At 42.5% G+C, this 21,811-nt stretch overlaps 1 protein-coding gene across 3 annotated transcripts; it reads right to left on the reverse strand.

Moving 5' to 3' along the window:
• Nucleotides 1-4,306: 4,306 nt before the first annotated feature.
• LOC149828096 (protein TIME FOR COFFEE-like) lies at nucleotides 4,307-11,005 on the reverse strand. Of its 3 annotated transcripts, none has more exons than XM_090019882.1 (12): nucleotides 10,688-11,005; nucleotides 10,248-10,553; nucleotides 9,984-10,147; nucleotides 9,583-9,874; nucleotides 9,115-9,490; nucleotides 8,970-9,033; nucleotides 8,841-8,888; nucleotides 8,468-8,750; nucleotides 8,290-8,392; nucleotides 8,057-8,150; nucleotides 7,548-7,949; nucleotides 4,307-7,446 (listed from the first exon to the last, which is right to left on the reverse strand). In XM_090019882.1, exons 1-12 carry the CDS (start codon nucleotides 10,788-10,790, stop codon nucleotides 4,849-4,851), a joined length of 4,833 nt encoding a protein of 1,610 aa, XP_089876008.1. In that variant the 5' UTR covers nucleotides 10,791-11,005; the 3' UTR covers nucleotides 4,307-4,848. The 3 variants fall into 3 exon arrangements, with proteins under 3 accessions (XP_089876008.1, XP_089876009.1, XP_089876007.1); XM_090019883.1 differs by having other exon boundaries at nucleotides 4,307-7,413; nucleotides 9,115-9,493; nucleotides 10,688-10,998; XM_090019881.1 differs by having other exon boundaries at nucleotides 9,115-9,493; nucleotides 10,688-10,998.
• Nucleotides 11,006-21,811: the final 10,806 nt, after the last annotated feature.

Consider the following 21,811-nt stretch of genomic DNA (forward strand, 5'->3'; position numbering starts at 1 on the left):
ACCCAAATGCTCTTCCAAAGTTCTTGTTAATTTAATAAAACTCAAAATCCTGATGGTGACAACAAGAGTATGTCACTATCAAGATATTTACTACAAAAGAAAGGTTCGATTTGGGGAAAACACTCATACATTGATGCAATGTAGATCATTATCTTTTTTAAATACATTGCATTATCAAAATAACACTTTATATATATATATATATATATATATAGAGAGAGAGAGAGAGAGAGAGAGAGAGAGATGATAAATGTGTTGAGAAATTATTTATTTAAGTACATTTTTAAAAATGAATGTTTACTGCCTGAAATTTAGTGTGGCAAAAAACGATGTTACTCATGAAGCACACCGTAAGAAATAACCCAAAGTAGGTTTTTAGTAGGCGTTGTGTTCTCCTTGCTCTTTGACTTCCTTGGCATTTTTGTAGGAGTTAATCCTTTCAAATGATTTCTACCTTCTATTTTAAATGTTTCGCTTTCAATGTATGATGTGTCGTCTGACTGCCAAACTTTTGACAGTCAAAGATTGACCAATGACAAGGAAAACCAAGATATAAGCCAAGTTATATAGAAGTGCTTGGCATCTACTTGATGCAAAAGGAAATATGACAAACATGACTAATTTATCTTTTTCTTGACAGTTTAGCCCTTTTGTCGCGTGAAAAATCAGGTATCTTGGTCGAAATGATGGCATCTGATTTTTTCATGCAAAAACTTGCGTGAGGCTTGTGTTTTTAAACAACTCACATGGTGCCTAATTTTTTCTGAGGCCTGATTTTTTAAGCAACAACTTAAATGGTGCTTGATTTTCTTTGGTGAAAATTTAAACAAGTGGTTTGACAAGGCACCTGATTTTTCAAGCAACAAAAGGGCAAAGCCATCAAGAAACAAATCAATTGGCCAGTTTTATCCTATATTTTAATTCACAGCCAATCAAAGTATTGTGCCTAAAAGCTAGCGTCATCTAACTTTTAATCGGTTTTAATGGACAATGATACTGTGCTTCAACTTTTTTTATCGAAATATTGTTAAAAATAAAAAATTCCTTGCTCTCTTTTTTTTTATGACGAGAGCAAGGAATTTTTTGGGTGGGGCCCCACAACCACCCATCTATGGAAAAAAAATTCCTTGCTCTCATGTTCTATTTTTCAAAAACTTTACAAACTTGCACATCAAACCCGTGTCACATGTCAGGTTGTACCCGTGTGTTTGTGACATATCTTAGGGTGCATTTGACTCACTTGGGTCTGGGATCTGAGGCAATATGAGATCCTACAAAAACTGTCTAGATTGAGATCCCCTGTCTGCTTGACTGAAGGATCTGGTGTGGGCCCCAATTCAGTTCCGACCTTGAACGTCAAGATCCAGGGCATTCAAATGCACTCTTGTAGTTTTCATTGGAGTCAAAAGTTGAAAACTTTGGTTGGGGATGTGGGGTACTAGAACAATAAGATGGCAATTCGCAGTTTCCTTACTGCCAAGCAGAGAAATCACTCTAGAGAGTGTGATTGGGATGTTCCTGCTTATTTACAAAAGTCGGATATCACATTTGCTCTATAATGACAATATCCCAACTTATCCTGATTTGAAATATTCCAACTTTTTTTTTTTTTTGGGGGGGGGGGGGGGGATGTATACTATGCATGCCATGAGTTGATATTGATGAATAAAAGCTTACTATTTTTTGGCATATTTTACTGTACAAATGAGTTTATACATTTCATATCCTATTTTCTCTCTAAAATATGATATGGACTAATCAACTAAAAGAAACCCATACGTGGTTTAGTCTACCTTAAAATATATGAATAACTGAGAATCTATACCTTGACCCCAGATGCACATCTGGGCCATTGTTACCAATCTCGTTATCGGAATTTTCTGGACAAGGGGAAAGTTTTCTGATAAATTAGAAAAATAAAAATAAAAAATCTCAAAAATATCAGCATATATAAAAATTTATTTTTTTTGCAAAAATATATAAAAATAAAAAAAATTAAAATATACAAATTAAATTTATAAATATGTGAATGATAAAACCATGATATGTTCTTTTTACAAAAATAACAAATTTATCATATCGCGCCAATGCGTATGACTAGTTGATTACCAAATGCACCATGCGGTTATATCAGACGTATGTAAGTGCCTGCTTGTGTGATTTTGTTGTTTTGACTCTATGGCCGTCCATCTCAAAAGGAATGGTGGACATTGCATCCCACGTGGATCGATGCAAACCCACAACCGTTGGCTAACCACTCCAGGACGGATGGCATCTCTTTGTTTCTTGACGTGGACGTCCCACAGGAGGGGACCCACCACAAGATATTACTCTGGGTTCAAATACGTGACCAATTGCTTAACTTCTTCCAAAATGCAAGATGTGCAGCAAAAAATTGTGGACCTCTTGCTATTTGTTACGGTTCCATGGAATTAAGAATTCTGTTTTGTGAATTCCATCACGTACAAACATAACCTTTTTTTTTCAAAGCTGGGGTTAAGCAGACCCCTACCAGTTATACAACCATACCATTTGGGGTTCAAACTTGCAACGACCCAACACAAGGTAACGTGCACTAACTGCTCCTACCAGACAACCGGAGCCCCCGTTGGTGCACAAACATAACCTTCTACAAAATAAAAAGAGAAAGGAAGGAGGGGAAGTCACCCAAGTTAAGGATGGTAGATTCATTTGATTTTTCGAGAGTAACACCAAGTTAGGCCTTTTCAAGTTTTTTCAAGAGCGTCACCAACCGGGGGGGTAGGAACAGTTAGTGAACGTCATCTTGTGTTGGGACGTTGCAAGTTCAAAACCCAATGCTATCTGCCTAAACGAAATTTCAAGAGCGTTTAGAATTGTCACCTTTTAGGGATGGCTCTCTCTCATATTCTCCCCCTTCTATCTTTAGCTCTATCCCCTCTCCCTTATTCATCTCTCTCTAGACAGGAGCTCTCAAGAGCCTTGACTACATAGAGATGTCTTTTCAGAGTGAGTGAGTGAGAGAGAGGACTCCACGACAAACCGATGGATGGCAGAACCATCCTTCCGATTCACGCCTCATTTTGTGTTTAAGTCAAGAAAGCTTGAAAAAATGATTGATAAAGGTGTTTTTTTTCTAAAACCAAGCCCCCACCACCACCACCACCACCAACACACACACACACACATTCGTAAATACCTCAGCAGCCCCACGGTCCCCCACAACTCATCCAGATGGGAAAAAAGACTGAGAAAAGGAAAACTTTGAAGGTCGTCGTTCCCTCGACGCACTCAATATAATAAATAAAATAATGAGAAAGGAGGGCCTCCCTTGGTTCCCCTCAACAGACCCCAAAAACTAAAATTCTAAGAACAAATTTTTGCATCGGAAAAGAAGGCCAAGGGCATTTTGGTCAACAAAACTTTCACGGCCCCTGATACGACTCAACCTCCATGAGCCTCGTGGTTGGTTGGTTCTTTTATTTCTGGGGAAACGCATTTGCAAGCGGGCCGGGCTCGTGCCTCAGCTTGTGTGAGCATCACAGCAAGGGCCGAAATTGGGCCACACCAGACCAGCCCACCCAACCTTGATAATGGGACATCCTCAGGCTGTAGATGGTTCTGTCCTTAGAGGGCCCCACAGTTCTTTTGTCAACTGGATCAGCAGAGAGCCTAGGTAGACCTTGGCTCACTCCTAGGGCACAAAAAATGTCTCTGGAATTATTGCGACCCATACATGAATGACTATTTTAGCCCTCCTTTATGGGGCGCATCACATCACATGAAGCCCTTGACGAGGTCCAACCACAAAGAGGATAAAATAATGAGAAAAATCCCTCTGCAATATTTTACACTACTTTTTAGCCACCAACAGCCCCAATTTTCTGACTTTAACCTTCGAAAAGTTAGGGCTTTTTGGTCTAGGATTCCCTTCCCCCTTACGATTACCAAGTTAACTCCATCACATGACGATACAAAATATCAGCAAAACAGATCTCTCTCAGCCACTTTGTCATAAAATAAGAAGGAAAAACTAGAGATCGATGAAAAGAGAAGGGAAAGAAAGCAATTTGGACACGACACACATACATCCCCACTGACTGACACTCGCAATGAGATAAAGCCCATGACATCACCAGGCCATTTTGGTGGATGCCCATTATATAGATTGTAAAAGCCTCCACCCACCCAACTACAACCCAACGCGCATTCTTTTACAGGATCAAAACAAAAACAACGGAAAGGAAATGAGAGGTGATTGTGGCATAACCAATCTGACGAAAAGATTCAAAACAGGGGAGGAAGGAAAAAGAATGGAAGCACAAACTGTGTAACCAGAAATTGGGGTTTCTGTTTCTCTGTAGGTATGAACACTTTGTTAGTGTGACTGTTGAACAAATTACATCATCTACATCATCATGTCACCAAAAGAGAGCGAACCAACATCTTTACATCCACATAGATGAATAAACATATAGATGGCGCGCCCCAAGCTTTTCCCCTCATCTTCTTCTACACATGTAGAGAGCACCCAATTCTAAATTCATCAAAAAATTGTTCCCTTGTTTGTGTGCGTTCCCAACTCTTATAGCGTTCCCTTTACTTACACGCGCTCCCTTCTTCAAGCATCAGTGGCGATGGCGGTCGTCCTGTGAGCTTTGAAAACACTGGCTCAAATGCAATGGCATCGCCCCGAGCACAGAACTCCAATCACCATCAGCGACAAGAATCCTCCATCCTCAGGGTCCTTAGTGTAGTATGCGTACACATCGTCATTTCCAAAGTTAGAGATCATGCTCAAAAAATTTTGAGGCCCAAATATAATCTCTCTCGCTGGTCATATATCACCGCCATCTGGATTGGAAGAACTCATTGGATCTTTTCTTGCTTCTGCTTCCCTGTGCCGTTCTGGTCTGCAGATTTTATGGGTGCAGTGGAGACTGCATGAATGTAAGGGAAGGCAGCCATTACCGCTGATGCATTGGCGTAGTTAGCTGAATTGGTGGCAGTACTCAATTGGGTGGAGAACTGGGGCGTTTGCAGAATGCCGGCACTGCCTTTGACAGTAGAACTGCTGGCACTGCCGGACTTCAATGGATCAGGTGCAGAGCCCGCTATGGTGAGAGAGAGCACTCCTGTTGCAGTAGAATTTGAAGACACTGAAGATGGTGAATTCTGTGGTTGCTCTGATGGGGGCCTTCTTTGCTGATTACCGAAAGATGGTGCTGTAGTTGAAGTTGGTTTTTGGTAGTAAGCTGCAGCAGCTGCAGTTAATGGAGGCAGCTGAGAAGACTGCGTAGGAAGGTAGAACATCTGAGCCTGCTGAAATTGTTGCTTCTGATGCAGATGGGGCTGGTGCTGGTTTTTTAAGTTTGAAGACTGAGCCAACTGTTGCAGCTGTGGCAGTGGTTGCTTTGGCGAGGAAACCTGCACCAACTGAGGATGCCCTAATATTGATGGCAGGTTGCTTCGGCCACCAAGGGGTGGGGAAGGCTTCCTGCTTGTGCTTGTATGTGGATTCTTGGGTTGCTGTGAGACAGTTGGCGTTGTTGCTGAAACTACCACTCCCTTACTACCTGTAGGAGCTCTTGAAGACGGGCTTCCTGCGCTCTTTGCAATGGATGTTGGAGGGGACACAACAGCTGCAGTTGACGAATTCAGCCTAGCTGGAGAGGCAGTGGAGCCACTGCCATTCAATGGTGAATTTGCTGGCACATGTCCAGTCATTGCCATTGCAGTTGCCTTTGAATTTACGATGCTGTTGCCAAAGGATATCTGAGAATGGGCAACAGAAGACCCAGGTCCAATAGCAGCAGGATTTTTGGGTTGCTTTGACGGGGAGGGGACAGATGCTGGTGCAGGCGTAAATGTGCTAGGAGAACCTGCCGGAAGGGACTTCCACTGAGGACATTGCTGAGTAGTTCCTTGAATGAGGGCTTGTGGAAATGCAGATAGACCACCAGGAAACTTGTTTACTGGAAGACGATCAGGATAAGAAATGGCAGCAGTCTGCATGGAGACAGTTGGAACACCAGCATTGTTTGTAGCAGGTTTTGGTCGAGCCATGAGTTGCTGCTGCTGTTGCGGATGCTGGGCACTGGAAGTCGTGGCAGTAGGTGGAGGACTAGAAGTACCGGTTCCATTTGCAGGGACCGAAATGAGATTGAGGGTGCGGGATGAATTATCAAGAATAGCTTGGTTGGAAACATGGGTGGAAGAGGAATTGAAGATGGAGACAGAGGAATTTTCATTGTTATTTTCTGGCTGCCGTGAAAAAGTAAGAGAGTGAGAAGCAATGGCTGGTGCTGGCTTTGCACCACCTGCCTTCCTTTCTTCTTGACGAGCAGCACCACCACCATTGTCACTGGTATTCTTAGCATCCTCTCCAATCCTTTGGCAAGTTGCCCGCTGTGCATGCTGCTGCTGAGCAGCTACAGCGGCGTGAACAGCTGCAAGCTGATAATTCTGCCTATAAGGTTCTGGTAAACTCAAAACCGCATGATGACCTTGAGCCATGGAGAAGTCTATCCCCGAAGCAAAAGAAATGGCAAAAGTTTGAGAAGGAATCAGCTCCATGCCATTCAGACCATACTGAAGATTTGGATCTGAATTTTGAGGCTGCTTCTCGCCATTCTTCCCACTGCCCAAGGCAGACATGATTGCAAAATTCTGGTGTACATTGACTGCAAGAGTGTTGATGTTGTAACTGGGATTAAGGGTCTGATGGAGATGATTATTTTGGGTATACAAACTCTTCTGCACAGGAGAAACTTTGCTGTCTGCAGTGGTGGAACTGTCACCCTCGCCAGCATGACCAGATTCACTCCCAACCTCGCGTGGCTGTGATGGTGCATTTAGGCGGTGATTGGGGGGCAGTGAATTTGCTGGAAGTTGGGATTGTGTTCTTTGTTGCTGCCGCTGCTGCTGTTGCTGTTTATAGTTATGAGAACTGCCGCTGCTACCACCTTTCAGACGCTGCTGATGATGGTGCTTGGGAGATGAAGATGAAGATGAACCACTGGAATTGCTTGGTTTCTGCAGACCTTGTTGAAGAGCCTGTGACTGAGCCTGCTGGATTTGGGAAGGATGAAGCATCTGTGATGCATAAAATGATCCATTGAAGAATGGTGGTGGTGGTGCAGTAGCTGATGTTGCTTGCTGGCCCACATGTGTGCTGCTACCTTTATATGCCGATGCTGCTGTTTCCGCTGCAGCTCCAACGTGGGCAGGAATTGGGAATGGGTAGCCACTGCCTTGTACCATAGCAATGTACTGTGATTCGTTGGTAGGCAGGTTTGCAAAGTTATAGCTCAGAGTGGCTGCTGTTCCAGAGCTAGCCATGGAACCACCAACTTGAGCTGCAGAGGCGGAGGAAGCAGCAGCAATTCCAGTGACGGGAGCCTTTGCTCCTCCAGGTTTGGCAGCTGCTGCCACCTGATTCAGTGGGAAGATTATAGTAGGGCCATGCTGTAAAAGAATTATGATCACGTAAAGACTAATGGTAAAAAGAGATTCCGCAAATGGATTTTAAAAGGCATACTTTACAAAGAGAACTATGAAAGGTTTACCGGTATGCTAGCTGCAGAGGCCGGATAAGTGTGCTGCTGGAGTGCTGGTTGTTGCTTCTGCTGTCCATCGACAAATGATGCTGAAGCTTTCTCCTTTGAAGTGTGGCCACCAAAAGTAACAGCGCTACCATTGCCTTTCTCCTGCACTAAGCCTGGGATCCTCCCAGCAGCGGTAAAGTTGACAGCAGGAAATGCACCTGGTAAGGGGCTGCCCAGTATCATCCCATCAGTTGAAGGCATAGCGTTGAGGTTGTATGGTTTTGCTCCAAAGAGAGATGCATTGCTTGCTGCAGCCCAATAAGGATTCATACGAGCTAATTGCTGATGCAAATTGATCATTTGCGCAATGTAGCAGTGTGTAGCACAGCGCTTGTGTCGTGGCTGAGGCAAGAGAACATGCGGCTGCCATTCCCAAAAACGGATCAGAAACGCATAGTCAAAACTACTACTAACCTTTTTGAATAAAAGAAAAGAACAAACGAAACTTGAGAAAGAGGGAGAGGAGGCACATGAAGGGTTGGTGGTGCTCCGGTATTGCCGTCCATGGACACCACAGCTTGAAGGGGCGCTCCAGACCAATTTGCCGGTGCTTGACCAATATACCTACATAGAAATTTATGACTATTGTAAGATCTCTCCGCCCGTAAGGGGAAAAGAGGAAGATCGGCCAGTTAAAGAAAGGTGATAATTGTTACATGGAGGAAAAGAGAAACTAAAATAGATAATGAGACAAATCAAATACCCGAGAGGAGGAGGAAGACCGCCAGGCCAGCCGGCAACCGTCATGGGCATTGGCAAAGACGAAGGTCCCACCAGCGTTGTTGCAGTTCCTGCAGTCGGTGGAGCTGAAACAATATCAAAAGCATCAGAACTAGTCTGTCATCTTGGAGCAGTGAAGAACTATCAAGACGATGGATTACCGGATTTCTCCGTTTCCTGTGCCTTCAAGTCACTCCTCGTGGCTCTAGAATGCTTCTGAGATTGATGTTTGCTGCCTTCTCTGTCCGGCTTTTCTGAATCCAGACGTAGATCAGGCATCCGCTCTTTGTTCTGCTCTACCAGTTCGCATCCTTCGCCCACCTCTGCTCTCTTCTCCGGTTGCAAAGGTTTTGCAGGCATAGCTGCTTCCATCTTCACTTCCTCTTTTTCCTTGGCCTCGATCATACTAACCTCCTTCACATTCATGGTCTCCATCTCCATAACCTGAGCAACAAAACAATGAGCAATCCACAAATCCAAAAGGATGAAAAAGGTATTAAGAAAAAAAAACATAAATTTCAGACGCACACTCACCAAATCTCCATTGATATCCCCATCCAGCATAGATTTCGTAGGAGGAGCCTGAGACAAGAAGAAAAGAAATTATAACAAAGCACCAGCGAACAGCGAATGGCAAATATCCATGAGGTTGGCATTCCCTACCATTAGATCAATATTGAACTTCTCTTCCTTTGGACCACCGGATGCGACAGATACCGAAGAAACCCTGCAAAGCAAAGAATACAAACCATCAGAGACGGCCCAAACTATACCGGACTGGTAACCACCATCTGACCAGATTACGCACCCCTTTGTTGAATCTTCCAGACCGACACCCGGTTTCACTGATGGAATTGATTCCACCTTCGGCTTAATCTTCTCACTGCAGATTACATCCGGAATTCCCTTGGTTTCACACTCTCCGTCTGTGGATGGGGGCTTCATCTCAGAGATCGCATGGGGTTTCGCTGTATCCAGAATGTTCTCAGGCTTGAGAGATCTCGCAGTATCCACTGCATTGGAAGCCACCATAACGCTGTTCTTCTCGGACTTAGGCGAAGAGACCTTCATCTTCGCCTCATTCTTGGTAGCAGGTACCACCGGGACGCTCGAGACCGTACCGGTTCCAAAACCACTCTTTTCCTCCTCCAATTTCACCGGACGCGGCCGTTTCCTCTTGGGTGCTGCTGCGAATACAGGTAAAGAAATCAGAAACAGCAAGGACCTTCCTTTCACTCCAACAAGAAAAGGTGCACAGAATAACGGATAAACCCACCAACAGCTGGCGTAGGCATCGCCATCGAGCTCGAAATCCTCAGAGAAGCGACCGATTGCTGAGGCGAGGTGGGCGAGGAAACTCTAGGCTTCCCCACCAATGCCGAAGATTCTTTTTCCTTGGCCTCCACCATCAGTGATGGAGCATTGCCAGGCGTCTCCGGATTCGCAGCTGCAGCGGGACACTGCCTCAATCCGAACAGCACCTCCGCAACCTCGATCTCGATCTCGATCTCCTCCTGGATCGAAACCTTTGATACTTTGGGGGGCTTCTGCTTCGCTCCCATCGGCTTCTGGAGAGAGAGAGAGAGAGAGAGAGAGAGAGAGAGAGAGAGAGTCAATTGAGAAAAGAGAAAATCGGAAAGAAAGGAAAAGATTTCTCCTTTCTCCGGAGAAACCCACCATTCGCCGTCGGATTGAGGCATTAGACGAAGATGGCGAGACGGAGGCCGCACTCGGGGTTGCTGGAGATGTCGAAGATTGCCGTTGGACAGGAATCTGCTCTGCACCTCCTCCTCCTCCCACTCCACCTGAAGCCGAGCTCTCATGAGATCTTTTCACTGAAGCTGTGTACACAAACCCAAACAAAAAAGAAAATCAACCAAAATCCCCCCCCAAAAAAAAAAAGAACCAAAAAGATCTCATCCACCAAAACGAGGTTCTCACAAGACCGAGCCTTCCTCGGCACCGAAACTCCAATCATCTCATCGGGGATTTTCCACCGTGTCTTCACGATCTTCGCCGCTGGAGGCGGTACGCTCCTCCGGTGACTTTCCGCCGACATATCATCCTCCTCATCATCTTCATCATCCTCAATATCCACACTCTCTTCCGAGCTCTCCTCCCCTCCCTCCTCCCCGTTCACATGCAACCTGTCCCCTCTCCTCCTCTTGTTCCGGCTCAACCGATCCTTCCTCTGATCCCTCAACCGTGTCGCCGATGATTCCGGGAGCTCTCCGGCCACTCCCTCATCTGCATCATGAAGGAGGCAACAATAATAAAAAAGTAAAAGAGATTAGCCCCCAGGAAACGAGAAAAATTTGATAACCCTAACAGTAAGCGGCCGGAATCTCGCCGGGAAAGAACGGAAAGTCCTCAAAACCTACCGAGAGAGTCCCTCATCCCACCACCGCTACTCCGCTGCGGCCGCCTCCTCGACAGACCGTTCTCCATCGGCAGTCCTCTCCGTACCTCCCTGTTCCTATCCATCACCTCCTCCGCCGTCGGCTTCGCTCATCTAACTCCGACCTGCGGTCGCTCTCCCACGTCCGATCTTGTCCGGATCTCCGCCGAGCATAATTCCGCCGGAACTCCAAACGTATCGGCGGAAACTGGAATACCCTCGCCAAAAAACCCAGGAATCTCGCAGGTAAAAAGGAAATTCCTCTGGCCGGAAAACTCTTTCTCTCTCTCTCTCCTGCACTATTGGGCTTTTCTCTTTCCATCTTTTTCCCCCTCTCCTTTAACCAAGAGACCACTGCCCCCGAAAGCACGCATAGACGGCCACGATCGCCCCGACGCGTAATTCAAGTCAACATAAACCGTCCGATCTCAGAATAGATCGGACAGTCCTCACAGATTTCTTGCCAGCATGGCGGTCTTTGTGCCGTCGGATGGCCTGACGGGAGATGGCCGCCTGGCATCCCACGTGTCGGTCTCCCTATAGGCTTTCTTCCGCACCAAGCATCGCCGACGAGGGCAGGCTTGTCCTTTCCCCACCCGCTTTTACCGACACGTGGAAGTCATACCCTTCCGACGATACCAGCAAGAATCGGTGCCGCGGGGCCCACGTGCCGAGCTAGATGGTCAAATTATATGTTACTTTAATTTAATTTTTGATTTCATAAAATATTTGTTTGTTCTCTCTCCTCGCCAAATCGCCAACCTGGTAGACTAATCGCCTGCCACGGATAGCGACGTCTTCGAGACGGACGGCTCGGATCTCCGGGGACAACCCAGAAACGGCTCTCGGACGTCCATCTAAATCCCAGCGAACCTTCCCTCGTCGGTCCGACGTGGCGATTTTGTCACGATGTCCACGCTGGCAGCGAAAGATGCCGTCTCTCTCTTTCCTATCGGATTACATAATCGATCGGGACCCTTGGATCGGTATGCATCCGACGGCCGAGAAAGGTAGAGAGACACCGGAGCTTTCAGGGCTGTGAGGCCCCGCCTCCGAGCCCACACACGTGGCGAGCCTGGTGTGCTGGAACCCAGTGGACGCCCAGGTCAAGAGATCCGCCGAAACCGGTGACGTCGCCTTCTCCCATCATTTCCCATCTCTATCCCTGCTCTTTTTCTTTAATTGCTTATATGCTTACCACGTGGCGCAAATAGATTGCCTGATCTACTCGTGTCACCGTTGCTTTTGTTTATAGACACGCATGAAAGGTGGTCTCAACGATGCCCCTTGGTAGCTGCCAAATTCAGGATTTTCTAAAATTAACAAAAAAAATCATTTAATTTCGTTGTTTTTCGCTCTCTCAAGTGTTGTAGGGTTCAGAGAAAGTGATTTTTTTTTTTAATCACGACCCCTAAGGGAAAAAACCCAGAGTGAGGACCCACGACCACCTTGCCTTACGTGGCCCACCAGAGAAAGTGAAATTCGTCAGCTTGGGCCTGCCCCTCTGCGTCTGGGTCCCACGACGACCTTTCCCTCCTTTCTCGCCTTTTGGGACCCACCACCATAGGGATCCCATTCTCTCCCCCCTCTTCAAAAGTCTCTCTCTCCACACTTTCTTTTAGGCAAGCTGGGGTTAGTATCTCTTAAGCCCCTGTGGCAGAGGGATTAGAACCTGGGCCTTCAGCTTGGAACAGGGCCCCGCTTACCACATGGGATACCACCTCTGCGGTGAATCTTCAGACTTTCTCTCTCCTTATCTCTCATCGGTCACTCTCTCTCCCGACTTACCTGCATACTGACTCTCCTCAACCACTTTCTCTCTTGGTGTTTGCATTATAAGCACCCTCATTCCCCTCGCTTTCGGATTGTATTATGAAACCCTAAGCCCCTGTGACACGTCGGTTCGCCACTCCCCTCTTGGCCACTTCATCGGTCTGACGTGGACTTCCCACAACCGATTAAATAAATAATATAAAAAATAAATAAACAAGCTGACGGAAATAATATAAAACGCGTAGATTATATTAAAACCCGTACGTATCTCCAGTCTCCAATATTAAAGTAATCAAAACACGGAATATTTTATTTTGATCTCTTAAATAATATAACTTTAAGTTAAATTAAGAAATATGGCATGTAGGGTTTGAGTGGTATCTTCATTTAAAAAAATGGGATTAGCTTTTGTTGGGGTTTCAAAGCTACTTTGAAGAAGGGAGAAGGAATCCACCAGATGGGTTTAACCCCAACGGAAATATTTTATTATCTAAATAAATGTCCCTTTTTTGTTTAATTTATCTTACACTCTAAGTCTCTCGCGCAAATGCAGATTAATTTGACCAGAAAATAATTAATTATATTTTTTTTGCAGAAAAAGGTCATTTTTTATATTGGTCGGACCAACGACAAATTAATTTGTACCTTTACTCTTTTCCCTATTTTATTCATCACCCCCGACCTTTTGCATCAAACCAAAGCCACCAACTTTGCAATATGACAACACATCCCTATGTGCACATATTTATTAACATTCAAACTTTGATCATTTATTTATTTGTCTTGGTTGTTTATTATTATTATATATATATATATATATATAGAGAGAGAGAGAGAGAATCTTAAATAAATATCTTGTGTTCAAACTCAGTGACACGTAGGGATCAAACAGCCTACCTCTAATATTCTACTATATCCCTATACCAACCAACCCAAGTTGTAACTTAGTCGAAGCAAAACCACAATTGTCAACTGGTTGTCGCGGGTTATTAAGATGGTTAAAGTTAGGATTACGAGCCTGGCTCAAGCCGAGCTTAATCTCAAAGGGCTCAACTTGTTTAAAAAACGAGATGTTCATGCTCGGCTCGTTTACTTGTTTGAGCAAATTCGAGAGCGGCTTAAACTAGCCAAGCTCGAGCTAGCTGGGCTCATTGTGCAGCCCTAGTTAAGGTGAGCGTTAGGATGTTCAGGCTCTAAATGTCACGAATTCGATTCTCCTTGAGATTAAACCCGTGATAGGCACGGAGCAGCATTGTGAAGTTAGTCCACTCTTTTCGAGGTTTACCATTATAAGGTGTGGCCAATCAAAGACCGATCTTGGTGGGCTCAAATGAACCATGAACCAAATCTTTTGAGGACTGCACTCACTGGGTTGATGGATCCATTATCACGATCCATTCAACTTTCAGGTCGAGCTAAGCTAACTTGCTCGCCTATAGCCTACTATGTACCTTGAACGGACTTATTAGAGAATATAATTTGATTAAATGAAAAAAAATAGTGTGCTATAAAATCTTAAATAAAGGAAAAGTTGGGCATAGGTGGGACAAGAGGAGAGGGAGAAACGTGTAGAGTACTAAGAAAATAGAAGTGCCCACATTGCTCCGCTACATATTTTAAATGAAATGAAGCACCATTTTTTTTATTCACATTAGATATGCATAATATATTCACTCTTCGTTCACAATTAATTAGGCCCACCCTGCCTTACGTGGCCCACCTTTGGAATGCGTGAGTACGGTTTGATCCGGTGCCTCCTCTCACCACCCACCCCTCTAACCAAGCGGGCGACTCTTCCTTCACAATTATTAAGGGAAATTTTCATTCTCGGGGATAACCCCTTTGTGCCTAATTTAAAAAATGGGTATCATGTTTCTGAATTTTTTGATATTGCCTATGGTTTTTAGGAAATTACCAAACAGAAACGTTTCCTTGCCGTTATCCATTAACTGAGGTTAAACCTTTAGTTAAATAGTCACATAACAAGAGAACTCTTTTCTTTCGTACGAGAACAAATAAGTATTTTTCAATTCAAACTCCAAAGAACAATATAGAAAACTAAGGAAAAAACATGCTTTCCAAATTTATGATCGTTAACCCAATAACTTTAATTAGCAGTATACCTGTGGCTTATCAGCAAATTCAGAAACCTTAGCCCCCACTTTTATAACTTCAGCCAAAAGGTTAGCCCTTAAATGGATTTTTCCCTTCTATAAATGTGAGTCCAATCATTCCCACAGGTACCTTGACCCATAGTGACAAAAGTTAAAAACGTCAAAAATATAGTTTTTCAAAAACTCACGAGAATTTGAAATTTTTTCATAAATCTCGCATTTTTGGCAAAATCTTGGCAATAAAAATAAAAATATATATAAACATTAATTTTTATACTAAAATATTAATAAAAATAAAAATGCAGAGTTTTTTCACAATAAATAGCCATTTAAAATGTAAATATCACATTTAAATCATGATACTTATGTTTTTCCATAAATCTCGTGAGAAATTGCTGTTTTAAACTTTCAAGCAATTTCTTCCGATATTTGTCACTATGCCTGGACTCGACCTAGACCAAACCCTACGGTCTGGATATGGTGACAAATAGGGTTTGGCAACAAGCTGGGCGGTTCGATGGGCCAAGCTAAACCAGCCCGTCATGGTCCAGGTTTGGACCAAGGATTTAGGTCTGTGCCCATTAGGTACCGGGACAAAACCCGTGTCCCATTATATACATGGGCCAGTCCACGGGCTACTGGATCAGCCCGATGGGATTGAGTTATTTGTTAATTTGTTAATAATAAAATGTTAAAAATTAAGTATTGCATAATAACTTGGTAACTACCTAATTAGTTAGGTTAATTTTATGAAAACTATAAAGATACTTAATTGGATGCATGAGAAGTTGGGAACTTATTAATTATTATTTACAAATGGATTTGTATGAGGTCTGGCTAGACCCGACCCACTTCACATTGGTCTGTTGGGCCAAAGGGTTTAGTCATGGGCTGCTATTCAAACCCAAGCCCATTAAGAACCATGCCAAAATCCAGCCCATTAGTAAAAGGCCTGGCCTATCAATGGGTCAGACCACACTTAAAGCATGGTGGACCGAGCTCTAAACGGGCTCAGGCCGGGCCGGCCCAATGCCCACCTCTAGTAACCCAAGTCCAGACCCGAAGGTCCGATTAATACATGGACCCGAGTATACTTTGTGAAATTTTATACCAGACCCAAGCCCGACCCAAGTTCAGATTAAGAGCTACAAATTTTCAATTTAAAAATGAAAAAAATTATTTTTTTACAGGGTATGGTCCAGGTCTGGTTCATGGACTTCTTTTCAGGTCTGGGTAATGGTTTTTCTTAGAGTAGACCCGATTAAACCCAGGTTCGGGCTGGTTAGTCTGATTCCACCTGGGTCCGAACCAAACCGAACCCGTTGACACCCCAGTGATTGCAATTCAATCAACAGCGCATGCGAATTTATGATTGGCCTAAAAAGTTTCTTAAATCAATGTCGTTTTTTGTAATTCATGAGAGTACTTTCGGATGCATATTGCATGCTTTCCAGAGAGAGTATAGAATCTTTTAGCATTTTCTGCATCATCCATTAGATATATGTGTTCAGAAGAAGCCCCTCCATACAAAGATATATATGCTACTTATGAGGCTGGTAAATGAACCGAGCCACTCGTCACTAGCTTGTCACAACGTGCCCGTGATCGGTTTGTATAGCTGGTGAGCCGAGCCATGAGCAGCTCGTTCAGCTTTAATGAGTCGAGCCTGAGGTGTTCGGCTCGACGCAGTTCAGAAGAGCTCGCATATATATATATATATATATATTAACTGCAATACATAAAAAGAAGAATGCATTGAAAACATTTACGTAAAATATAAATTATTAATTATAAATTTATAATATATATTAAGTATAATATGTAAAAAAAATATATATTCCATATTAAATAACATGGAATGTTTTACACGAGCCCGCACATCTCGTGTTCGGCTTGTCTCGTTCAGGATCGAGCTCAAGCTCAGCTCGGCTAAACAGGAATACAAGTCGAGCCATGAACTCAACCTACTAGTAAACTAGTTCAACCTGAACTTGGCCTGTTTGGTTAGTTAGACTCAATTATAAGGAATAATGGAAACTGTATGCCACCTTCCTTGAAAAAAAAAACAGGAAAAAAAAGAAATGGTAGGCGGCAGATATTTGGGTCGACATCAGGGGTGCAAATGAATTGGATTCGTACTGGATCCTAACAGATCCAAATTCAAATCCAAAATGCAAAAAGTTAATCCAGATCAGAAGAGGTTAGAGTGAATCCGAATCTGAAATACATGTGGCAATACTGGGGAAAAAATACAAGTGCGCACATTTAGTTAGGGGTGAAAAGGATCGACACGGGGTCTGATCATGTTGGACCTGAGTCCAGATCCAAAATGTACACAAGGGGTCTGAACCTAAGTATGGATCTAAATGAGATCCAATGAAGTATGGTCGAATAGGATCCAATATATATATATATATATATATATATATATATATATATTTGAATTTGATAAAAAAAAACTAAAAACAAGTTTTTTTTATATTTAAAAATGTAAATGGATCAGATCTGATCTGAATCTAATATAGATTTGATGCTGAACATTGATCTGAATCAGATCCAAATGCACATTCAGATCTTAATCTATGAATCCAATTCTAGTGTGTTAAATTTGGATTTGATATCCACTAAATTTGATCCATTTGCACACCTCATTTGAATTGGAATCATGCACATGGACCTTGGATGAGTCCATCATTTTCCCCATAATACTTGAATTATGGATGAAAATGGGTCGGATGCTCGATTGGGGTGGCTATTTGGGATCCGAACTGTTTGCATCCCTAACTTCAAGTTATCATGCCCCACAACAAAAGGGTGAAAAAGTAAAAAATTCGGATATAAAAATTGAATTTTTTAGTTATTATATTTTATTATACGCATCTTTTTTATTCTTCTTTTTATTTACAACCATAGGCATCACTAGCCACTAGGGGAACCTAACATTATCAAGCAAGTTTGTGGGCGTTTGTGGGGGCGTTAACCTAACGTTGTGGCTGGGCCCTACTTCCCATTTACGTACCTCAATCAATGTCATGGGAGTCCCATAAACTCCGCTGAGTCATCAAGCCACGTTAGGTTTTGAATTTCTGGTGGGGCCAACCTTGATTAATCATCATTATATGGTCAAGCCCATTCCTTGGACAGTGTAGCCGTCATAGTCACAAATCTGGTTTCAGGATTTTCTCTCCTCCGCAAGTGATCATCTCGCGACATTTTCAAAAAAATCGTTTTTCTCAGAAAATTTTGAAAAAAATATCCTCATATTTAAATTTTTAAGGATGTATAAATATACATAAAAATTTTAAATTATATCTCACGTTAATAACACAATAATATCCCAAAATTTTGGGACTATATCAGATTTTGAAAAAATCATGGTAAAATCACGATACCTTCAAAATATGGCCGGTATTCGTTACTATGGTCTCAACAGCAGGCATATGGATTTGGGTTCAAGACTAAAGGGGACCCTTATCCAGATATTGTTATGAGCATAGTGACAAAAGTTTAAAACGGTAATTTCTCAAAAGATTTTTAACTTTCTGAGTATTTCTCGAGTTTTTTTTTTCAATAAAATCTATGGAAAAATATAAAAAATTCAAATCATTTCTCAAAAATCTACAAATAAAAATAAACTAATTAAATAATTAATTTTACACGCAAAAAAATATGAAAACTATTTTCAATTCCACTAACCATATCATCCATTGTTACCTTAACTCTCGATTAGTAGTGAGCAAAACTAATCAACAAATGATTTTAATTAGAAAATCATTAAAGCAAGCACCTCACAGAAAGCTTAATTCCAGGAAACCAATGTCCATTATATACATTCAAAAATGAAAAAAAAAAAAACCATCAAACAGTCCTCTAGCAAACCCAAAAGCCAGATACTGAAAGTTCTTCATAAGTCCAAACTGAGTAAGCAGCTTCTGCCAACAGAGAGCGATTCAGTTTTGGCGGAAAATCAGCCTGGCTCAATTGCTGAAAGAGCGGGATGGCGGCAGCTGGCATGCCATTACGAAAAAAAACCGAGCTAGGCCGGCAGGAAAACCATCTACAACCGTTTCGAAAAAAAACAGAGTGCTTCTAAATGGAAAAATAGAGTAAAAGAATGGAAGAAAGAAAAGGGAAGCAGAAGAAAGATCACGGGGTGGTTTAATCGGTGAGAGAGAGAGAGAGATAGAGACCACTCACCGTTGGATTCTTGACGCCGAAACCCCTTTGAATCTGTAATGGTCGGAATCCTTCACGCAGGAATCTTAACGTTGGAACCCCTTTATTTCTCACTCTGCTGTTAGAGCAAAAGGGGATTTTACAGAGAAAGAAAGGGCTTAGGGTTTGGCTCAGCTGAGAAATAAAGTATCTTATTGTGCCGCTATTTGGAAAAAAAAAAGCGATTTGATTTACACTGTGGCAAACATTGTGCGAAATATCGCGAGATTTAAAAACTCTCGCGATATTTTCGCGAGATATTGTCACAAAAAAAAAAACTCGTGATTTTTGTAAATCTTTGTCACTATGGTCATGAGCCAGACAGATGGGGCCAGTTATGAGCTAGGCCCAATCTAACCTAAAAAGCAAAATCTTATTTTCAAATGACCTCCAAACTTGTTGTAATCAATATCTCCACCAAACTTCTCTCACTTTTTCAAATATCCACAAGATTAAGCAAATGGAGGCAATGGGCATTGTATATTGAAATGACAAATTTACCCTTGTAAAAATAATTATTTTCTACTTTTTGAGTGCATACTTTGACGGTAATCCGTCAGTGCTGCCTCTGCCACTGTAGAGATGGCAGTGGACCGGGGGAAAGCGGGGCCCCGCCCCACCTCGCCCCATTTGGACCGGGGATGAAGGGTATGAAACGGGGATGGAGGCGGGGGGGGCGAAGGTTAAAATCCATCCCCGGGGATGGACGTGCACTTTTTCCCACCCCGCCTCATCCCTGCCTCATCCCCGCCCCAACTACTTCTCCCCGCAATATCCCCGCCCCGCCTCATCCCCGTTTGAACCGGGGATGAAGGTGGGAATGGAGGATAAAATCCATTCCCCGCCGGGGATGGAGGCGAGGATGGAGGATAAAATCTTGAGGCGGGGCGGGGGTGGAGACCTTGTCCCCCGCCCCCACTGCCATCCCTATGCCACTGTTCATGGATGTATTCTTCTTTAGCTTAGATGATGGGTTCCACAAGTTTTTTGAGACCTTTGATGCTCTAGATGATGAGATCCAGACCAATAAAAAACGAACCACTGAAATTAATCCCAAAACCATGTGTTTGGGAGGCCGTTCAACCATGGGATGGACGGTGTAGGAGGCAGCGCTCAATAGTCACGGATTACATTCGGAGCTGCCTCTGACCTGATAGACACTCCCTACTTTTTTTGGTGTCAACGTGAACTCAACTTGTTCTGATTTCTTCATCTCAAACAATCAACTGACAAGTCAAATAAAAAAATTTATAAAAGTCAAGTTATGCATACGTTTCTACGGGGGCAACGTGGCAATTTTAACTCTTATGATTAAACTAAATTAATAGATAAAAGAAGTATTTGCATAAAGGTCAAGGGGGCTATGAAAAAGTATGTAAAACAATGATGGATATATTAACTTTGATATTGAGATTTAAACAATACAATTTCAAATATAAAATTAGGCATAGTCACTAGAAGTTTGTTAAAACCTCTGGTGCTTGCTTCCCGGGAAGCTCATCTGGGCATTTTTGATGCCTCATATGATATTTGTGTTCGAAAATGGAAGAAATGCTTCTCCTATATGAAAATAAATTTTCTTAACATTGTAATTGTGTTTCTCATGTTAAAAGCATTGTTCTTTTTCACGAACAATGACATAGGTCGCACTAACTTTTGACACAATATCAAAAGTAGCTGTGAACTAAAAAATATGACACATTTAGCCAATTAACTTTTCTTGACACCGTATCAAAACTAGTTGTCAACATTTCTTGACACTTTTGCCCTTTTGTTGCCTGAAAAATCATGGCACCTTATTTTTTCTGCGTGCATTTTTTGAGCAAGAACTTACATGGTGCCTGATTTTTTGATCAAGTCACCTGAGTTTTTTTTTCAAGTGAGAAACTTAAAAAAATGGTTTTGACCAAGATACCAAAATTTTCAAGTGACAAAAGAGCCAAACTGTAAAAAAAACTAATTGGTCAGGTTTGTCATATTTTTTAATTTGCAGTCAATCTTGATGATCAGCCTAGGGATGGCAGCTGACCGGTGTGATTGCGGGAGACAAGGTCTACATTCTCGTTCCGTCTCAAAATAGTGACCTCATCCCTATGACAGTGGGGGACTTTGGACTTTCAGGCCTACCCCATCTCAAATTTATTGTCCCTGTCTTCATCTCCGACCTCGTCTTTTCCCCGTTCTAGCATCTCACCAAATTTATCATCTCTGTCTCTTGCCGCTGCATTTATTAGAAGGAGAAGAAGGATAAGTTGAGTCATCGAGAGGATCAAGTTGTCATGCAGAATGGTACAAGGAGCCTTGAGAGAAGGCCTAAAGGGTCGACCAATGCGACGGGAAGGAGAGGAAGAAGAATTAAAGAAGCCAAAAAGGTCATTTTAGGCTTTAGAGTTAAAAATTTAGTATTAAAAATATATATAAGAATTATATATAATTTTATTAAAAAGCTTAGAGTATTTTAGTCATTTTATTAATGGAGATCGGAGACCGAGTAAGAGAAAGTGTAACTCCATCCCTGCATGGGTTTTTATTTTCAGTTTCATCCCTTGTCCATTCCTCGTTTCATGTCTTCCATTTGGGGCGGGTTCAAACGGATCACAACTTCCCGCTGGTCCACTGCCATCCCTAGATGGGCCCCAAAGATAGTATCGTCTAAGGGTTTATCAATTTTCTTATTATAAAAATCTACATATATAATGAATAGTTTGAAAAAGCTACCTAAATTTTGCTTCAAGAAAAGAGCATGGGTTTTAACTACATTTTTTACTAAATATCAATTCTTGTTAACATATCTTACTTGCTTCCGCTGACGCTTCCTAAACGCTTTGTGGCACCAAGCATTTTCTAAACACTTGTTTCTCACTGTATACATTGCTTCTAGTTCTCACACTCTAACTATGGTCTCGTATTTTGTTCATTTTCACTAATTTTTTAGAAAATCTTTCAAAATCTCTTTGTTTGTCTTTCAAAATATAAAAAATAAAGAGTTTCAAAATTTTATGACT

The sequence above is a fragment of the Nuphar pumila genome, chromosome 10, assembly GCF_984573655.1.
Source record: "Nuphar pumila chromosome 10, dmNupPumi1.hap1.1, whole genome shotgun sequence".
In the NCBI taxonomy this organism is placed as follows: domain Eukaryota; kingdom Viridiplantae; phylum Streptophyta; class Magnoliopsida; order Nymphaeales; family Nymphaeaceae; genus Nuphar; species Nuphar pumila.